The sequence below is a fragment of the Coturnix japonica genome, chromosome 7 (genome assembly GCF_001577835.2).
Source record: "Coturnix japonica isolate 7356 chromosome 7, Coturnix japonica 2.1, whole genome shotgun sequence".
In the NCBI taxonomy this organism is placed as follows: domain Eukaryota; kingdom Metazoa; phylum Chordata; class Aves; order Galliformes; family Phasianidae; genus Coturnix; species Coturnix japonica.
In genome coordinates, this window is record NC_029522.1 from 11835149 (window position 1) to 11854094 (window position 18946).

The window sequence follows — 18946 nt, forward strand, 5'->3', positions numbered from 1 at the left end:
CCTTGCCTTCTATGGCATTAAAGAGAAGCAAGGGAGATGATTAACACAAATAGAATTTTGTATCTAACTTCTTTTGAATGCGGCATTTTACCTAATTCAGTGTTATTGTATCTCAGGCCTTGAACCTGAAGCTTAATATTTTGAAACAACGCATGAATAAATTATAAAGTTTCAGGCATTGCCAGACTTAAAGATAACACCAAACTGCTACATGAAATAATTTCTCCCAATATAGGGAGTTGAATGGGAACCTTAAAACCTATCATTTCAGACCATTCCTGACAAAAGGGCTTCCACTGCAAATTTTAACATAACTCATGGGTCATTTCTAATGCTGCCAAAATAATGCAGTGCTAGAAAAACAGCACTGCTCTCACTTGGTCAGAGCTGTGAAAATAGCTGACTCCAGCACAGGCTACTGGGGTGGGTTTTTTTCAGATATAATCCTGGGAAGTAATCTGATTCCTTTTTAGTGTGAAAGAACTCTAATAAGTCACAATAATTTTTTCCTTTGACAAATGTGTCCTTCGCATTCTGAACTTGAGTGATGATTTCATAGCACTCAGCAGAGCCAGTCTGCTTGTGTGACTCACAGGCATAATGCAGAAGTAATCTAAAAATAATCAGAAGTCTATTACTTCTGCTAGAAAGTAATCAGTAATAAGCACTGATTATTGCTTTTCAGATCCAGTAATTTGTAACAGATTACTTCTTCAAAGTATCTTGAAAAAAAGAAAAAATTACTTGCCTTTGTTTATTGGCACTGTGAGATAGAGAGGAACATGGCACTGAGAAGCAATACAGTTCCCAAGTGAATAATGATGACAGAGTTGAGCCAGAAGCCAAACTGTTAGTGGAAATTTTAGGGGGTTTCAGAGCTGCATCATTAGCCAGGTGGGGATTTGTCTTTTGATGACTCAGGCCAACCAGCTGGATCCAAATGACCCCTCAGCCTAACACATTTTTGTCTGAAGTCTGTGCCCAAGTTGAGGCTTTCTGGCTGTGGTCAGTCCCTGACTGAGACATGGTTTTCTTCCCGTGGTTGGAACCCTGTACTCCTCCCACCACATAGCATCTGGGGGGTACGGCCACACGCCTGCTCCGTTTGGATGTTACATATCAGTGGATGTGTAAGCTGTGGGCTTCTTTGTGATTTTCTCCTCTCTAATCCTGAATTTTTCTTTTCCTTTGCAGAACCCATCACAGCTTTCCCAGGTGAGAACTACTTTCCAGGTAAAACTGCACTTCTCTTTCTGCTGGCATGGGCTTTTAAACTAAAGGAATGTTAAGTGCTTGCTTGAACAAACAGCAGATTATCTGAGCAGTGAAATGACAAGTGTGTGCTAAACCTCTGCTGGTGCCACAGCCAGGAATGGCATCTTCTGATTCCTGCTGGGTACCAAGGAGCAGGCAGTAACAAGTCCCGCTGGCCCAGGGTTAAGAGACCTGCCATCAGGAAGCACCTGGCCTCCTGAAGGGCGGCAGAGCCCAAAATGTGTAGGCTGAGGAGTAAAGAAAAGCTATCAACTGACTTAAACAAAAAAAGTAGTAGCCACTTAGAAGCGAAATGAGGTGGCAGTGACTCATATTACTGTGGGGGAAGGATGTTCCATAGTTCATGGGTGGTCTGCCAGTGGCAGTGTTCAAACTGCTGGTGGAGGATGGTGGGGTTGGGTCTTCTTGGAAGGGGAAAGCAGTTTGGATATAGAAGTGCAAGAGTAAATTGCCATGAGGAGTTCTGAAGTTGACAATCAATAAAAGAAAAACAAGCATTTAATAGTTAAATACTGGCCTGGAGCCTGAAAAACTGGCATGTCTGTGATCCAATCTATGGAGTAAGATACAAGGTGGGAAATTCAGGAAAAATGCTTCACTGTTTGAACAGCCATTGGGGATACTGTTTGTCTCGCTCTGGAGTGGGAAAAGCTATCTGTTTATGGGGGAAGATCAGTGTTCTTTGCTTTGGTTTCCACATTTTGTTTTCCTGCATGCCTCTATAGGAAGGCTATCAGGAATTGTGTTGTGATTGGAGACCAAACCTTTGCCTCCCCTTATCTTTGGAAGTTGTTTACCAGTTTGGTCAGCAAACCCTTTGCTCTCAGTTGGCATTAATATCTTTACTCTCTCTCTCTCCTGCTTTGCTGATGGCCTGCTTAATATATCTGGAGCACCTCTCCTATGAAGAGAGATTGAGGGAGTGGGCTTGCATAGATTGTGGAAGAGAAGACTCCAATGAGACCTCATGGTGGCCTTCCAGTATGTGAGGAGAACTTTTAAACAGAAGGGAGATGAACTTCTTACGTAGTCTGGTAGTTATAGGACAATGCTAAATAATTTTAATCTAAAAGAGAATACATTTAGATTAGAGTGGTGAGGCATTGGAACCAGCTGCCCAGAGAAGCTGTGGATACTCCATCCCTGGAGGCATTCAAGGCCAGGTTGGATGAGGCCCTGAGCAGCCTGATCCAGTGGTTGGCAGCCCTGTCCATGACAGGGGTTTGGAACTGGATGATTGTTAAAGTCCCTTCCAAATCAAACCATTCTGTGATTCATTTCATGATTTAGTGAAACTGAAGGCAAGAGACAGCTTGCTTCTATAGGGGCATTGAAGCAGGCTGTGGAGCACTGCTATTAGGAGAAATATGCGGGGAATAATGCTGTATGTTACAGTGGTACATGTACACATACTGCAGTAAGTAGGAACTTGGGCTTACCTGTGGGTAGGCTGCTACTCAGACTTGTGGTGTTACTGAAAAACTGCTGTAATATTCTCAGCTGACACCTGAAGCCTCATGACTGCTCCTCACTTGATCCATCCCTCTGTGTTCTCCTGAGCCTGGCCTGATAACTTTTCCGTAGACAGGATCCTCATCTTTTAGGACTTGTACTCTGTGTTATCCTTAATTTGAACCCCACGCTGAATATATCCCAGAGTCCTGCCTGCACATGTTGTTTCTTTTCCTCTTCACCCCTGCTCCGTTGTATTAATTCCTCCATTTCCCTTTGTTCATTGCTAGCTTCCCTGTGGGTTTCCCAGCACTGGCTGCAACAGGGGCACAATTGCAGCAAAAAGTTGAAAAGACTTCCCTGGCTGTAGGGCAAGCGTAAATGGGATGGAGGGATGGAAAGACAAAAATACAGGGGAAAGATGAAGGAAAGGTGAAGACTGGAGAAGGCATAATAAGTATTGCAGCAAGGGGGAGACAGGATGCCCAACAGGAGTGGGTAAAAGAAGGGGAAGAAGTCCCTGGCTAGTGGGAAGAAGGGGGCTTCAGGGGGAAGAATGCAAAGGAAATACTGGGAAGCTCTACAGCCCCCATTCCTGCACTTACATGTTGAGCTGGAAAAGTCAAATGCCATTAAAAATAATATCAAATCCTTGGTCTCCTGGCTCAGGAGCAAAGTTGAAAACATGCACCTTTCAGTCTCAGGGATCACAAAGCAAATAATAAGAGAGTTGTGTGGGAGGAATATCTTTCAGTTAGTGGGTCGGGATCTTAGAAGACCAGTCAAGAGTGCTTAAACTGTGCTGCATTTGAGAGTTGATGAATCTCACTCACCCTTAAAGAAAAGGCATAACAAGCAGCTGGCAGCAAGGAGTTAGATAAATAACAGGCTAAAAACAAGAGGCATTTTCCAGAAAGCATGGAGACAGATGGTGAGGAGAATTTACCTGTGGACTGGTGGCTTTTCCCAAACTGGGTATCCTGAAATCAAGGCAAGGTTACTTTAATGGAGAAGTGGCAGGTAGCAGCTAAGGGATTGAGGCCAACACCAGTTCTGTGGCATTCGGATTAGATGAGTTTTACGTTCACTTTCATCTGTGCCTTCTATGAGAAGTCCAGCTGTGTTGCTGGTCCACAGTGCTTTATAGCAGTGTTTTTGGAGGGGAATGCAACAGTGGCACAGCAGTGACAGCCAGCAGATGGCCTCCTGGGAGGCTCTCTGGAGATTTCCTCCCTGTTCCCCAGCATGACTTTTGCTCTTGCTTGTTTGGGATTTTCATGCCTGTTACATAGTTCTGAGGTTGCTGTCTGTCGGGTGCCAGAGGGGGGGCCCTAGCCAGGCTGAGGGGAGCACAGAGCACACCCTGTGATGTTTGCCTGGGTTTGCACTGCCCTGCATTTCACATCCAGCTTTAACCAGTGCACCCATTAACTTGACAGGAAGGGAAAAAGGCATTTATTTTCTAAGGTGAGAGCACCAGTGAGTGGATGAGGAAGGGCGAGCGCGTGTGTGGCGGAAGGCAAAGAGGAGTGGAAAAGTTATTAAGTTACAAAGATGGATTTTTTTTTCCATCTCCCTGAGCAGAGAACTTTTCCGTGGTATGAAAGAAAACTTCCAGCAAGCAACAGAGCCAGTAAAAGCAGATAACATCAGCTCTGTGCTGAGTGGACTGGCAGCTATATTTAGTGGCTGACAGTGTAAGGAAGAACAATTGTTAATGTTGGGAATTGGCTACATTAAGACTTGGAGACCAGCGAGTGTGACTCCTTAATGACTGCAGTTGCTAAATGAACTCTCCAGACGGCTGCTATCACAGCAGTAGGGCCATGAGGTGCGGAAGCAGGGGCTGAGGCCAGATCCGGGCCGCACCACCCCTCAGGCTCACTCCTTGCCTGCACAGGAGTCCATTAGGGATGGACAAAGGCTGGCCTGGGCTGGAGTCTCCAGGGCACCCTTCCAACTGGCTGGATCATCGGGGCATATCATATGACCCACAGCCAGCCTGGGATTTTCAGGGAGGGTCAGGGGCACGGGTTGGGTACCATAGCACAAGCAACCCTCGTGCTCCTGTCTGCTGAGTACCAGCCATATGTGTTACTGTAAGCACATCTCTCACTAGAAGAAGGTACTGTGTAAGCACAGGCTGACACCGTCCTCTGTGCCTAGAGCAGGTCTGTAGTGCTTTTGGGGGCCAACTTGCCCCAGCGCTGTCAGGAATTGTGGTGAGATTCCAGTAGTTATGGCAGTGAGATGTATGGACCCGTCGGGGCTGTGTCTGTGTGGGAGACAGTGGCAGACAGTCAGTCTGCCCTGGCTGTGCCCCAGGATGGTTACACCTTTGTGCCCTGTGCTGGGAGCAAGCAGAGGGATAGGAGAAGGTGGGGGGCTGCTGGTCTGCTGCATTACCCCCACACCAGCACAGCCCAGGTGTGAGGGACAGGGCAGCTGGGCTGAGACAGGTTGAGGGCGGTGTGGGCTGCTCCTGAGCCATCTGAATTGCTTGCCTGTGTTGACAAATATCTGGGTGGTTCCCAGCCTCCTGCTCTGTAAAAGCAGGATTTCTCTTGTCCATGTGGTTTTTCTTTGTTTTATAGTTTTTTTTCTTAGGGATTTTTGGTTTTATTATGCATCTGGATGCAGTTTTCATTCTCATTTTCATTCCCTGTGCCCAGGTTTTGGAGAGATAGGGAGCAGAGGGAATAGCCAAGGAAGTACCATTTTGCCTCATCTCCTGTGCCAGCAGCAGCAGCAAAGCTGTCCTGGTGCTGAGTGTGCAGCCAGTGGCTCTGGTGGGGGGTAATGCCGCAGGGGGTGGCCAGATGCCCCCTGTGTTTTCCAGGCCAGATGCATCCTGTACCATTTTGCTCTTTCCCTGGGTATCTTGAGCCTGTTCTAGAAGCCTGTGGCCAGCAGCAGAGCGAGTCCCATCCAGCTTCCCCAGGGACTCTGGCTCCTAGAATTAGCAAGTACATAGATGTGGTGTAGGTGTGCACCTCCCCCAGAACCCCTACTGCTTGAGAGCAGAGCCAGGAGGGCTGAGCAGTGAGTGCAGGAGGGTGAACACCACACTGCTTCCTGGCCATGGACATCAGCACCAACCCACACCTGCTCAGGACATGCATGCTGCCATGGGCTGGGCCTGGAAGCTCCATGCCCTTGCACTCCGAGGCAGCCATAGGACTGGCTTGCCTGAGTTGTCATGAGCATGGGCTTCTGATGGGGATGTCACAACCTGCACCATGCATGAAGTCAGCATGCATCATCACACCCATATTTTCTCGGTTTAATAATTAAATCTGTAAGACTGAACAGGGCACCTAGTGAGAGCAGGTCTGCATACCGAGCACCTTCAGGAAGAGATCTTGCTCCCTGTCTTGGCTGTAAGAATGATAGATGTTTATCCGTGTAATTTCTTTCCCGGTCTCCTGTGGTAACTTCCTTGGCCATCTGAGATTTTGCTCTTCCTCCAATTACGAACGTGATGGGTTTTGTCACTGTGTGACAACATCTGCCATACAGAGACAAAACCAGGCAGCTGATCTGGAGACAGCCAAAAAAAGAGGGGAAAAAAACATTTGTTGATGCCAGAAATAATAGCAATAACAGCGTACATATGGAATTTGCATTGTGAGCCAGGCAGCCTGCTTAATTAAAAGGAAAGAGAGAGGCATGTTAACGCGTGGCTCAGCGAGCGCAAGCAGCTCCCTGCAGGAGTGTGCCCCGTACCTGGAGCTGCCCTGGGCCCTGGTGTCACTCGGCACTGTACTTTGCAAGCATGTGTGTTTGTTTGTGCGTCTGCATGCCTCCCACCTAGCAACCCTGTTCTGTGTCTCCTCCCCAGGGGCAACCCTCCTGCCAGGGACCGAGCCCACAGTGGACACGGTGTCAGTGCAGCCCATCCCAGCCTACTGGTATTACGTTATTGCCGCCGGAGGTGCTGTTGTGGTGCTGGTCTCCGTCGCGCTGGCTCTTGTGCTCCACTACCACCGGTTCCGCTATGCGGCCAAGAAGAGCGATCACTCCATCACCTACAAAACCTCCCACTATGCCAACGGGGCCCCCGTGGCCGTGGAGCCCACTCTAACCATAAAACTAGAGCAAGACCCCAGCTCACGCTGCTGAGAGCCGAATGGGAACGAGAGAGCAAACAAAAACAAAACAGACAGACAGAAAATAAGACTTCTGATACGTTGCCTCAGTTTTGCACTTTTTTCCTTACCTAGCATACGTGTGAACTCTTAGACATCTCCGCCCCCTCTCTGCCCTCAGCCCTCCCTGAATCTTTTACAGACTTTAACTAATGCTGCATCTTGGATCACCTGAAGAGACACACCGCCCCTTCACTTCAGAAGTGAATACTCCTTTCTATTCCTTGTCAAGGACTGCTGGGGTGTCGGGTGGAGTTTTTGGTTTGGTTTGGTTGGCCAGGGAGTGTTTTTTGTTGGTAGGCTTGTTTGGTTTTTTCTTCTTCTCTTCCCAGTGGGCAACTTGCAAGGGAACTTGATGGCAAGCCTGGAAGCATGTGTGCAGTCTGTGTGTGAGTGTGCATGGCAGCATGTGTGTGCCTGACTGACTGAATGTATATTTAGAAACAGCCCCTTTTAAATTTGCTTATTATTGCTTCTACTTGCACAGGGAATGCTTTTTTTGTCTTTGTTTTGTTTTTGTTTTGTTTTTTTTCTTTTAATATTATTTGATTTTATTCACCCCTCCCCCTCCTCCCCCCCCCCTTTCCTCCTCCCTTTGGAAGGTCTGGGGCACGTTTGCGGTTAAACCCAGATTTGTTTACTAGGGGAAGAGAGCAATGCTTTTTTGTTGCCTTATCTAGCTTTGGCTGGGTCTCTTGTTTGATAGCATTAATGTCTTGGGTGCAAAAAAAAGACCAGGCTGGACAGTAGGAATGTCCACCTCAGATGGCTGAAAGAATCCAGAGAGGTTCATAGATGTCCAGACAGCGAGATCTCTCCATCTTATTCTTTCTACAGCCAACACAGTAACACAGCCATTGTTGGAAAGCGGGGAAGAGTGTCCTCTTCCCCATCCACAAGTGAATCTTTTTAAAGTTGCCTTATATCAGAGAAGCTCATAATGAATGTTTAGTTTGTATCTGTTAAAGCCAGCCTTAGGGCAACACATAGACTTCAGCAGGTCTAAGGTGGATGCTAAATACTATAGTTTCTTGAGAGTTGGAGGTTTTATTTTGTACGTATCATCACTCTGAGTACTGACAGTTTTGCTTTTACATGAGGAAGGGGGAGAAGGCTCCTCCTTGTCTTTCTGCTGGACACATTAAAAGGACAAGTACAATTCCACTTTCTGGGTTTCAGGTTTGCTTTTTCCTCTGCCCAGTTCATAGCTGCCGAATCATAAAAACTGCCAGTTGACATTCTAGAATGTCAGTTAGTTTTGTGTTTGCTATTGTTCAGCCTTGTAAAGCATCACTAGCATCTAGCAAGCAGAGCCCAGAGTGGCCTGGGGTTCTCGGCTATTGCTGCCATGTTAACCCTAGCAACCAGAGGGAGCCTCCGATTGCTGGACAGCCCAGCAAATTGTCGTGGAAATGCCTTATATAAATTAGTAAACAATGATGTACAAAAGTGGTTTGGATCGTTAACTCTGATCCATTTGCCAGCAAAAAATGTACCTCCAGTGAACAAGTTTCTCCCTCTTGTTTGTGTTCATTTGTTGTGAGTGATCAGATTCCTTCCACCCTCCTAAAACTGCCAGTGCACCCGCCCTTCCTTGCCCGTGAATATTGCATAAAGCTGATGCAGTCATAGCCCCTTAATGTCCCAGCGCTCTGGGGCACCTTGGGGAAGATCTGTGGAAACAACAGTGTTTTTGCCCACAGCCTATCCTAGCTGTGGCTGAGTGCTGTGCCCAGGGCATCCTGTCAGTGGGGACATGCAGCCTGTTTGACCCCTGGTGCCACCTCTGGAGTCGGCTTCAGCAGAAGCCCTCTGCTGGACTCTAGAGCAGGGCAGCATGGGGCCTCTGGGGCCAGGTCCATCCCCATAAGCCCCATCCCCCCAGGCCAGAGCAGCCGAGCAGCTTCTCCCCATGGGCTTTAGCAAGCGTGCGTCAGTGTGTCAGAGAGGAGAATGTGGCACCCTGTCTTTAAAGCTCAAATCACCAAAGACAAACCAGGTCACTTCGAGGTTTTTACTCCCCATTCTTCCCACTCCTTGAGCCGTGACATCCCTAGCATTCCCCAGTTGCCTGTGTGTGAAAAATATCTTGTGGAAATTTGAAACTCTTTGAAGGTGTATTGTGTGGAATGTAATAAAATGATATTTTTATACAAATATCTGGGTTTTTTCTTCCTTCTTTTTTCTGTGCTAACAAAAGCTGCTAGTGAAGCAGTGATGCAGGTCATGTCTGTCTGTGCGTTGGGAGCTGAGCATAGCTCCCATTGCTGCAGTGTGCAGGCCCACGGCCTCCATCTCTGAGGATCAGGCCATCAGCGTCGCCTGTAGATCCAATATGTTGGTCACAGTCCTTGGTGGGATTTTGATGGTGCTGCCTTGGTGTTGGCTGTTCGCCGTGATACGCTGCGTCTTGATGGGCCCCAGAGACAGAGTAAGGGCATTGCAGGGTGTGGGGCTGAGTGTTGCCAGCCCACCAAGCCCTGCACTCAGCCTCTGACCCCATGAGCAGCGGGCAGGCCGTTACCAAACTAATGATGATGATTACAGTGCATTCCTCTTTCATAAAATCCTTTTGGGTCTCCGCATGTCAGGCTGTGCAGGAGCGGGCTGGCTGCCCACCCTCCAGCACAGTGCTCAGCCTCTGCTGAGCATGGCTCCTCATCTCGAGGAGCACCTTTTGCCCCTGCAGAGCAGACAGCAGCATCTCGTTTCATGTGAAATCTGTTTGCTGCCAGTTTGAGAGGTTATTCTTTCTCTCCTGCATGTATTTTCCTTGTCTCGTACTCTACCCTGGCACTGAACTTAGCGTTGTGGTGAAACTTCCTGGCTTTGCTCAGAATTCAGGCCATCAGCAGAAAAATGATTCAGATGCGATCCCTCCCTTTGGCTGTTCAAACAGAAGCAAGCTGAGGACCCATGCCGGCTTTTTGTTGGTTTTTTTGGTCTCGAGGTGTTGGTTTTTTTGCTCTAATTGTACAGCAAAGCCCATGCACTTGTAATTTGCATTTCGTACACTTCAGTGACTGTCCAAGCAAAATTCAAAACAAATATGCACATGCAAAAAAACAGGGAGGGAGAGTGTGGCTGCTGGCTTCCCAGCAAGGAGAGAAAAAATCTGTTAAGTAAACAGACGAAAAGGGAGGAATCATTCAGGGTTTAATTATTCCTTCTGTACACCACAGCCAGATTGACCGGGGAGCTGGGTGCTGCTCAGACTGCAGCACAGCGCAGGAAGAAAAGCAGCTAAAATTAGCCCGCTTTGTTTAGAAAAATACATGCAAGTTAATGCGGCTGGGGTACAGTTTCCTCAGGAGGCAGCTTTGGGTACACAGGGGTCTGGGCTTGACACCCAGAGCTGCCCCCCAGTCTGCAAGATGAGGTGTGTTAGTTGCTGTGTGGGACAAGCTGAAAGCTGCAAGAACGCAGCCCGGCTTCATGTCACCAGCTGTCAGTGGGGTATTTGCTTTCCCCACCCTGCTTTGCCATCTCCTCTAAGCATGAGGTGCCTACAGGGCATCTCAGTGCCCCAAATGAGGCGTTGGGGATAAGGTCCAGCATTTCCCGCACTGCAGAGGGATGTAGGGCCAGCGGAGAGGTTTCTTGTTTGCTTTCTTTAATGTTGATCTCTAGCCAAAGCACTCTTTCAATTTGGAATTTGGCAGAGAGTTTTGTAAACTCAAAACGTTCTGTGTTCCTGGAGGGGTGGGGTGAGAGAAGTGAGGCAGATTTTCAGCTGGAGGTGGAGCGGCTGGGATCCAAAGGGCGGGTTTCACCCAACCAGACACATGCTCCCCCTTAGCAGCATTGCCTGCCCAGCTTGCGGCAGCACCAAGACACGGCTGTGTCAAGGCAAGGCCCCAGTGGCTGCTTTGCTGTGTCAAAGCAAAGTGACGTGAGTTGGAACCATGCTGTGGCTGCAGAGAGAAAGGGGCTGGAAGTGAGCAGAGAAAGAAGAGTGAGGCTGAGGCTCAAGCCTCTGCCTGGGCTGGCAGCAGCGCTTTCTGGCCACATGGTGATAGGGAGAGCTCTGTCTGAGGATGCAGAAACCCTGCAGGAGGCAGTATTTGGTGCCTGGGGCTAAGTCAGGCAAAAATCAGTCAAGAAAAATGCAGCAAAAGAAGAAGAGATGGTGCAGGGTTTGGGGATCATGCATACAGCGTGTTTGTGGCACTGGAATGCTACAACCTTGCCCGGTGTGCAGAGCTTCTTGGCCCTGCCCGACCCACACTGCTGCTGCCATGATAAGGGATGTGCGGGAAAGGGCCTTAATCTCTCCAAACACTGATTCTCTCCCACTCTCCCCGCATACGAATTTATGGCAGCATGGTACTTAAGATGCTCCTTGTCTTTGATTAGAATCTCATCTTCCTTTTTCAGATCCCCTAAATTAACCTTTTAGCTGATGGTGTTCTCAGATCCAACAGATAGTGTCCTTTTCTCGTCATCTGGCCACTTCCAGCAACATTGCTAACCATCAGCCTTTCAGCACAAAGGGCTGGGTGCTCAACCCTTTTCAGCTCCTGCCTTTTGCTGAGGAGAAACCCCTCCCTCCTCATGGCTACACTCTGGTACCCTTTGCAATCTCACCTACCTTTCTCCAGTGTATTTTTTTTTTCATTTTGTTTGTCTCTTTACATTTAAAAGCAAAATAGATCATGCCTGGAAGTTGTCTTGTAGGATGGGTGCTCTCCCCAGCATGGGGCAATAGGTGCTTATCCCTTTCTGCCCTGTATCTTGCTGGGCTTTCCTAGGGACTGTGCTCCGGGGAATCAGCTTTCATGATCTGCTCCCCTTGTGACAATATGGCTGAGATTTGTCACAAAGGATCCTAATTAATGACAAATAGCAGGCTGTTTTCTTTGACAGGAAATCATCTCCAATAGGATTGGCACTGCCACCACCGGCTCCAATTCCCAGACAGCCCCCAGCCAGATCTGATTTTGTTAATGAGTCCAGAAACCCCAGCATGGCAAAAGACCGGTCGAGTTGTTCCAGGGCCAATGTAGTGCCCTGCATGACACAATTGCCTTCCAATAGCAGTATTACAGTGTGCCGAGCACAGGACGAAGCTCTGCCACTAGCCTGAGGAGAAGGGAGGAACGGTGAGGGGGAAGCTGTCTTTTAAGCAGAAATTGGAGTCATATTAGCAGAGGGAATTGAGAAAATTGCAGGGAGAGCAAATAGATTCAGGGCTGGCTTTTTTGTATAAGCATTCTCTTTTTTCAAGTTTTCCCAGTGCTCCTTTCTTTCAGGCTTGAAGAATCAGTGTTCTTTCGAAAGCGTTGATTAACTGATACTTTATTTTTTCTGGCCTTTCCCTCAACACTACCCTGGGAAATAAAAGAGCACCAAATTGCTAACGCATTCTCAGACAAAATGTAGGGGAGCTAGAATACAGAGGGGTAAAAGTTCTGCTCCCCTGTACATGGCTCCCCTGGCAGCCCATGGCCCCACTTCCACCTCTGTTCATTCACATAACCTGCAGTCCCACGGGCTGTGCGGGTGACAGCGGGACAGCAGAACGTCACAGCTTGTGCTCCGTCTGAGGACCAGAGAGCAGACGGCTTTGTGTGTGTTCTGCTTTGCAAGTTATTTTCCACATGTTCAGCTCTAAATGTTTGCAAGAGGCCCTCAGGCAGTTCTCCCAGCCCTGAGATGTTGCCATCTGGGGCTGTCAGCTCTGGAAGTGCTGAGAAACCATGTGAACTCGTTGCTAAAGCAAAGGCATACAGAGTGTCTTGTACACCTATGTTTCCTCAGTTACTTATCAGCAGCCTCGGGTTGCCTTAATTCCCTGACTCACATGATGTGCAGCTCAACATCAGGAGGGGCAAGTGCTGTGGTGTGTGTGTTCCTGTTGCCAGGTTATCTGGAAAATTCAAAGAAATTCCTTAATGTTTTGAGTGAGGTGGGTGCAAGACAACTCTGCAAGTACGGAAGCTCTCAGCTATCAGACTTACAGGGCAGGGAACTCTTGGGACGTGGGTTAAATAGTATGTGGCACAGTGGGTGTGGTGCGTGTTTTCCCCTCCAGCATGCGATGCTGTCAAGTTGAATTGCAAACAGGATGACCACCAAGGTTCCTGACAACAAGGGGGATTTGGGCAGCACAGCTCTCAGCAGAGCTGCCCTGCTCTCGTTGAACCTTGCAGTATTGCTGGCAGGGGCTGCCCCACACCATTCTCTGTGGTAGCAGAAAATGGAGTTGATGATTCAGGAGGCCTTTTCCAGTCCTAAACCTCTGTGCAATACGTGCAAATAATCTTCTTCACGGTTTCAAATTATTTCATCACATATTGAGCTTTTAGGCACAAGTTATATTCATTGGTCTTTGTTGTTTTTAAATAACCTTGTAAAATTGTTCTTGCTGTTTCTGCGCAAAACGTAAAATATCCTTGGTTTTCAACCACAACTATTTCAAGGATGTGCCTTGATTTTTGGCATTCCTGTTCCGCTGCTGAGCACCCTGAGTTATAGCCAGCTTTGAGAAATCTAAGCAGATCAAAATGAAGGGGTATTTTCTTTTGGAAAACAGAAAATGAAATGCTGTTACTATACATAGAGATAATGCTAAGAAGACTGCAACATCTACACACACAAAGAAAACAAAAAACAACCACCCTTCTGCTCAGATTAAATCCTGTGCATTTGGTTACTAGTGCTTAATCTGTGCTGAAGAGAAAGAAATGGCATCACTAAAAGGAATCTGAATCAGAGAGACGTTAACATAAATGCCTAGATATGGCCACCCATTTCCCACACTCCCATTTCAAGCAGCTTTTGCATTAAAACATATTATGATGATATATGACTTCCTCAAATGGTTATGAAATTATCTGAAACCCAGAGAGAAACAGGCTCATTGGAGCTCTGAGTCCTGTAAGATGTATGGGGAAAGATGAAAAATAGAGTGGGCTAAATGGGTCTAACATTAGTGGCAAGTAATGATAGGCAGTACAATCCTATTCAAAGTTAAAAGGATAATACTCTTGAGCATGTTAACAGTGAATTATAGCCATTGTGTAGACACCGACAACAATGCTTTAGCACTATTCAGATTATCTGGTTTCTTTGCTTTTCGTTCTACTTTTTTCTTCTTAAAAGCTGGTCGTCTGGTGGTCATGAAACATGATGTAGTGGGGAGATCCTGCTCTTTTGAGTGCAGTGTGTGTTTGTTGAGTTTGGCCAACAGAGAAAGAGGAAGAACCTTGCAGTAGTTAAGCTGTTGTTTTCTTCAGTCACATAGTCCAGTGACTGTTGGCAATAATGCCTCCAAAAGGCCTCTTTAAACAAAGTGCTTCCCATTTTGTTGTTCTAGTGAACTTCCCAAGAATGAAGGATGACTTCCCAATCCCTGAGCAAGACTTTGAAGACAGCGATGATACCGGTTGGTACCAAGATGCCACACAGTTTATCTGGGGGAGCTTGTCTTTAAGCATCAGCTGCTTACAATTGCTCACAAACCTCAGTTATAATGAGGCTTAGGAGCTAGAATATACTTGAGAGCATACACTGAAGTGGTGGCTTAGTGTCTGGACAAAGATATTAGTTTTCTTTTCTTGTTTTCCTTCTTCAGTAGCAAGCAACCTTGCAAAGTCAATATATTGTATTTGTGTTAGGACAAGTGGAACTGATCTTTCAAGCATTAATTGCTGCTTGTGTGGCATTTTGACTTGTAAATGGAGAAAATTAAGTCTGGGATATGTGACAGGCTGTTGCCATAGTTCTGAATTTAGTGACTCTTGAAGGGCCAGAGTTTCAGTGGGTGTAAAATGCTAGCATGCCATTAACATAGCCAGAGATGTAGAAGGGAATTGGAGCGCTTAGCTTTCTCGGTAGTTAGGTGCTTCACAGTAGTAGACCTAGGTTAAAGAAACCTGCCTAAGATACATTCATAGAGAGGTCTTGCGAGGCCGTAACAACTCCAAGTGAGAAATGCATCAAGATGGAAAAAAGTAAGAGTGATTTCTGGATAATAAGTGCCCATTCCACTGCAGATTACTTTGGATCGGATAAGAACGACACCCTGTTCTCTACTAACTCTCCAGGGAACTCTAAACTGGACAAAGAAAAAAGCTGGCTCTACACCCTGGATCCCATCCTGGTGACCATCATAGCGATGAGCTCCCTCGGCGTCCTTCTTGGAGCCATCTGTGCTGGTCTGCTGCTCTACTGCACATGCTCATATGCGGGGCTGTCCTCACGGAGCTCCACCACGCTGGAGAACTACAATTTTGAGCTGTACGACGGTATCAAGCACAAGGTCAAGATGAATCACCAGAAGTGCTGCTCGGAGGCCTGATGGGTGCCCTGTGGGTCCACCCTTGGCGTTTTGCCCGGTGAGGTGGGCTGGTGGGGGGTTACTTTATTTGCTGTTTTCTGTGGGAACTGAATGCCATAAATGGGAATCGAGCGGCACGGGAGGAGTGAGGGGAGGTGCTGCTCCCACTGCCAGCTCCTGCTGGAGGCTCCACCGGGACCGAGTGGGCAGCCCAGTGAACTGGACTGTGCTGGGTGAGGGGCAGTAAGACCCTTGTTTGTTGGTTCATCTTCATTTTCTGCTGATGTGACGTGGCAAGGGAGGCTGGTTTACCTTTTGGTTGTGAGAAACTAATTGTTGATTGTTATTTTCCACTTCCTTTCTCTCATGAGTTTCTGGGAAGGCTGAGGGCTTTCTTCAGCCACCCTGTCTTTAGGAATGACACACGCACACAGAGACCCTATCCATTTTAGACCCTGTCCAGTTGTTATTTTGGCTGTAGGGATTTGTGCACTTCATACAGAACCCAGGAAGCTGTGGTTTCCAGTCCTGTACATGGAAGCCTGTTGTTACCTTTTGCTTTCCTTGTCCTGGCAGGGGGGAGAGAAGGGATGCTGGGCTTGGTGTCACTGGTAACAACAGCGCTTTTTAAGTAAGTCATTAAAAAATAAAATAGAAAGGAACCCTATGTGTAGAAGCACCTCTTTGAGAGAAGCTGAAGAGCCTTAAAGTGATTTGTGAATAAGAGCCATTTATTAAATCCAAATCTTGGATTGAAACAGCTGAGGCCTTCATCAGGAAGGCCTTTCTTTGAATTTCCCACCCCTCTTGATCCTACCCTATTTCTTTCCCCATCCCCTTTTTCTTTTTTTCTTTTTTTGCTGTAATGAAAAAATTGCAGCAAACAAAAGACAGTCTGTCAGTTCCCTGCACTTGGGCATTTGGAAGCCCCTTGTCCAGGGCCTGGATGCAAGGCATGGTGCTGAAAGCTCCCAGCCGAACCCAGGAGGGAGGACAAAGTGTGATGTAGGCCAGAGCTGTACCTGCTGCCCCAGGGAGCCTGTCTGCATGCCCTCTGTTCCCCAGGGCTGCGGGGCATGAGCTGGCACTGCCAGCACGTAGGGACCAAATTGCTGCCATCTTCTCATCCCTTTCAGAGCAGAGTGGCACCACTCCTGGTCAGTAGCAAAAACCTGAAGTTTTATTTCTGAGCTGTGTTTTGTCTTAGTTTAAACAAGTGCCTTAGAAGAAGTGTTTTTCCTCCATCTGATGATCAGTGCTGTATCAAACAAGTGAGGTCTTCATCCTTCCCCACAAAACACTTGTTCTGCATGCCTCACCGCTGGGCACAGCCCAGTTCAGGGAGCCCAGTCCTTCTGCTTTCAAGTGGTCTGGCTGCATTGTCACCTCCCACCCCACTGTGCCATGGGAGAGGAGTGATCGAAAAACAAGCTAAGGGAACAGGAAAGTTTGGATGCTGGGCCCCAAACCAATGCCTTCAGACCCAGTTTAGTACAGATAGATTGCCTGTGTTAGCTTGCACGTGCATAAGGGAGACATTTTTCTGCATGCTGGGTATGTGTGCTCAGGTGTTCTTCGGAAATACCTGAAATGTCCTGGTTTTACATTTTGCCTGTTTTGGGCAATGTTTTGGGCTGGGAATGGATTTTCTTTCATTACCACACAGCACTGTAGGTGCAATGTGCTGCAAAGCTCAACTCGCACAGCCCCTGCACACACATCCTGCAACAGACCAGGTGTTTGGCGAGACGAGCAGCATCTGGAGTGGAAGGGAACCTGGACAGTGCCACAGCTGCTCCTCACTGCAGTGGAAATAGGAACATTTGTCTCATGTTTCATGAAAAGCTCTGTCAAACAAGAAGTTTTTAGGGGAAAAGAAGACTTACCCACTGCTAGAAGCATGAGCGTGTTTCTGGTGCAGCAGATGCTAGCAGCTGTATCAGGCAGACATCCACGTTTCATACACGCACACACAGACATATGCGGTCCTTTATTTTTTTAATTCACGCTGTGTGCCCAACGGGAGCAGCAGAATCCTGTCTCAAATTCCCCTCTCCAGTCACCTTATTTCTTCTGGCTTTCTTCATGTACGAATTCCACAAAGGTGTTGCTTTGCTATACAGAAAGAACTTGGGCAGTAGGAGGAAATGTACCAGACCGTTTCAAAGCTGGACTGCTGCTGCTTGCTGGTTTTGTCCCCTTTGAATCACAGGACAGGGGAAGGATGAATGGAAAAGGACCATACAGTAGAAAAGTCAACTTAGGCAAACAATAGGTGAAAATATATAATTAAAAAGATATCGTTATGGTGTCTAGTAGGCGTACAGAGAGAGTTCGTATATACATATATTCAGAAATAGTGTGTTTGCACACGCACGTGGATTCTCTGTATGTATTGTGTATGTGACTTATTCCGTGGGACTCGTGTTGCTGTGTCTCTTACCTGGGGCAGGAGAGCACTGCTGGTCCTGGCGCTGCCTCGGCCCTGCTGACCCTGGCAGGCTGCACTGGGACCACAAGTGTGCACTTGCAGGGCAGGAGCAGGCTGATAATGCTGCAAAGCCGATACCTCACTTACCTCTGCTGGGTGCTTTACTGTTCTACTACAGAAAACTGTGTTTGATTGTAACTTCAACAGGGAAAAAATAAAAAGGTTGCCAGTGCATTCAACTCATTGCATCCTCTTCTGCAAATATATTTGATTTGCTGATCACAATTCCCTTTGTGAAATTCAGAAAAGGGAAAAAAAAGGAAATCAGTGTTAATGCCTTTGCTGAAATGGGCCGTAGCCTCCACACCTTTTCTGAAGGCGAGGACGTGTTGCTAGCAGGCAGGCTGTAGTGCTGAGTGATTTCATTTCATGGGAAGGTGCCGGGGCTAGCATGGGAAATTAAACCCATTAAGAAATTGTATGCAGGAATGGAACTTCTCCAAGGTTTGCAGTTCAAGGATTTGACTGTTCACTGGCTGAGCCAGGACTTATGGACTTAAAGAGCTTTTACTGTGATTCTTCGGTGTAAAAAAAAAAAAAAAAGAAAAGAAAATGAAAAAGAAAAAAAGAAAAAAAAAAAAAGAAAAATTCAAACTGTGTTTATATGATTTGTATAAAAACCTTTTAAAATTACTATTTAATAAACATTATGGTAGAGATTATGTTTCAGTGGCTTTTTGTTTATGGAAGAACAACAAGAAGAAGGCTGAACTGAGAGGTCTTTGGGCAGGCAGACACCTCTGGGACACAGCAGCACAGCTGGAGGTGTATGGCTCCAGGTGGCCTGTCACCTGCAGTGACGCAGGAGTCCCAGAGCTATTGCAGGCTGTGCGCACCTGCCTTCTCCCACTCCAACACAGCCTCTCCTTCCTGGCACAGAGGCTTTTGTTTCTGACAGATGCCACACATGCTGTGGCATGGGCTGCACACTGGACTGGGATGGCACAAAACAGGCAAGGCAGCTGATCCATCCCTGCCTCCTTCCTGCAGCCTCAGGGGCCTTCCAGCTCATGCACCCTGCAGAGGCTGGTGTTGGAGGCCACAGGCTGGCTGGAGGAGTGGCGGAACAGAACCTGCATCACAAGGTATGTGTCTTAACTACCAGCCCTGGTGGATGGGAACCAATCCCTCAAGCCCCAGAGACCTCCAGAACAAGTGAAATCTTGCTGCCTCTCCCCCTCCAGAAGCATGCTCGCTAAAGAGGCTCTTTAAGCAATGAAGGGCAGCTGGCAGCTGAGATGAAGATGGCCATATAGCTGCAGCCTTGACAGCTCTTCCCTCACCTAGAATAAAGCACCC

The 18946-nt window shown here is 47.4% G+C and overlaps 1 protein-coding gene and 1 long non-coding RNA gene across 7 annotated transcripts in view; one reads left to right on the forward strand and one right to left on the reverse strand.

Annotated features, from left to right (window-relative positions):
* Positions 1-18190, forward strand: part of NRP2 (neuropilin 2) — an 80563-nt gene extending 62373 nt beyond the window's left edge. The window contains exons 15-17 of one of the 6 annotated variants that reach the window (XM_015868258.2): positions 1195-1233; positions 14194-14262; positions 14873-18190. In XM_015868258.2, coding sequence (XP_015723744.1) covers positions 1195-1233; positions 14194-14262; positions 14873-15177 — 413 coding nt within the window. In that variant the 3' untranslated portion in view covers positions 15178-18190. Of the gene's footprint in view, positions 1-1194; positions 1234-6568; positions 9035-14193; positions 14263-14872 lie in introns of those variants that run through there. The other 5 variants (XM_015868260.2, XM_015868259.2, XM_015868262.2 and 2 more) reach the window with 5 other exon arrangements.
* Positions 4287-6570, reverse strand: LOC116653684. The gene is made up of 2 exons (XR_004307999.1): positions 6454-6570; positions 4287-6267 (listed from the first exon to the last, which is right to left on the reverse strand). It is a non-coding gene; the product is annotated as an uncharacterized LOC116653684 (long non-coding RNA).
* Positions 18191-18946: the final 756 nt, after the last annotated feature.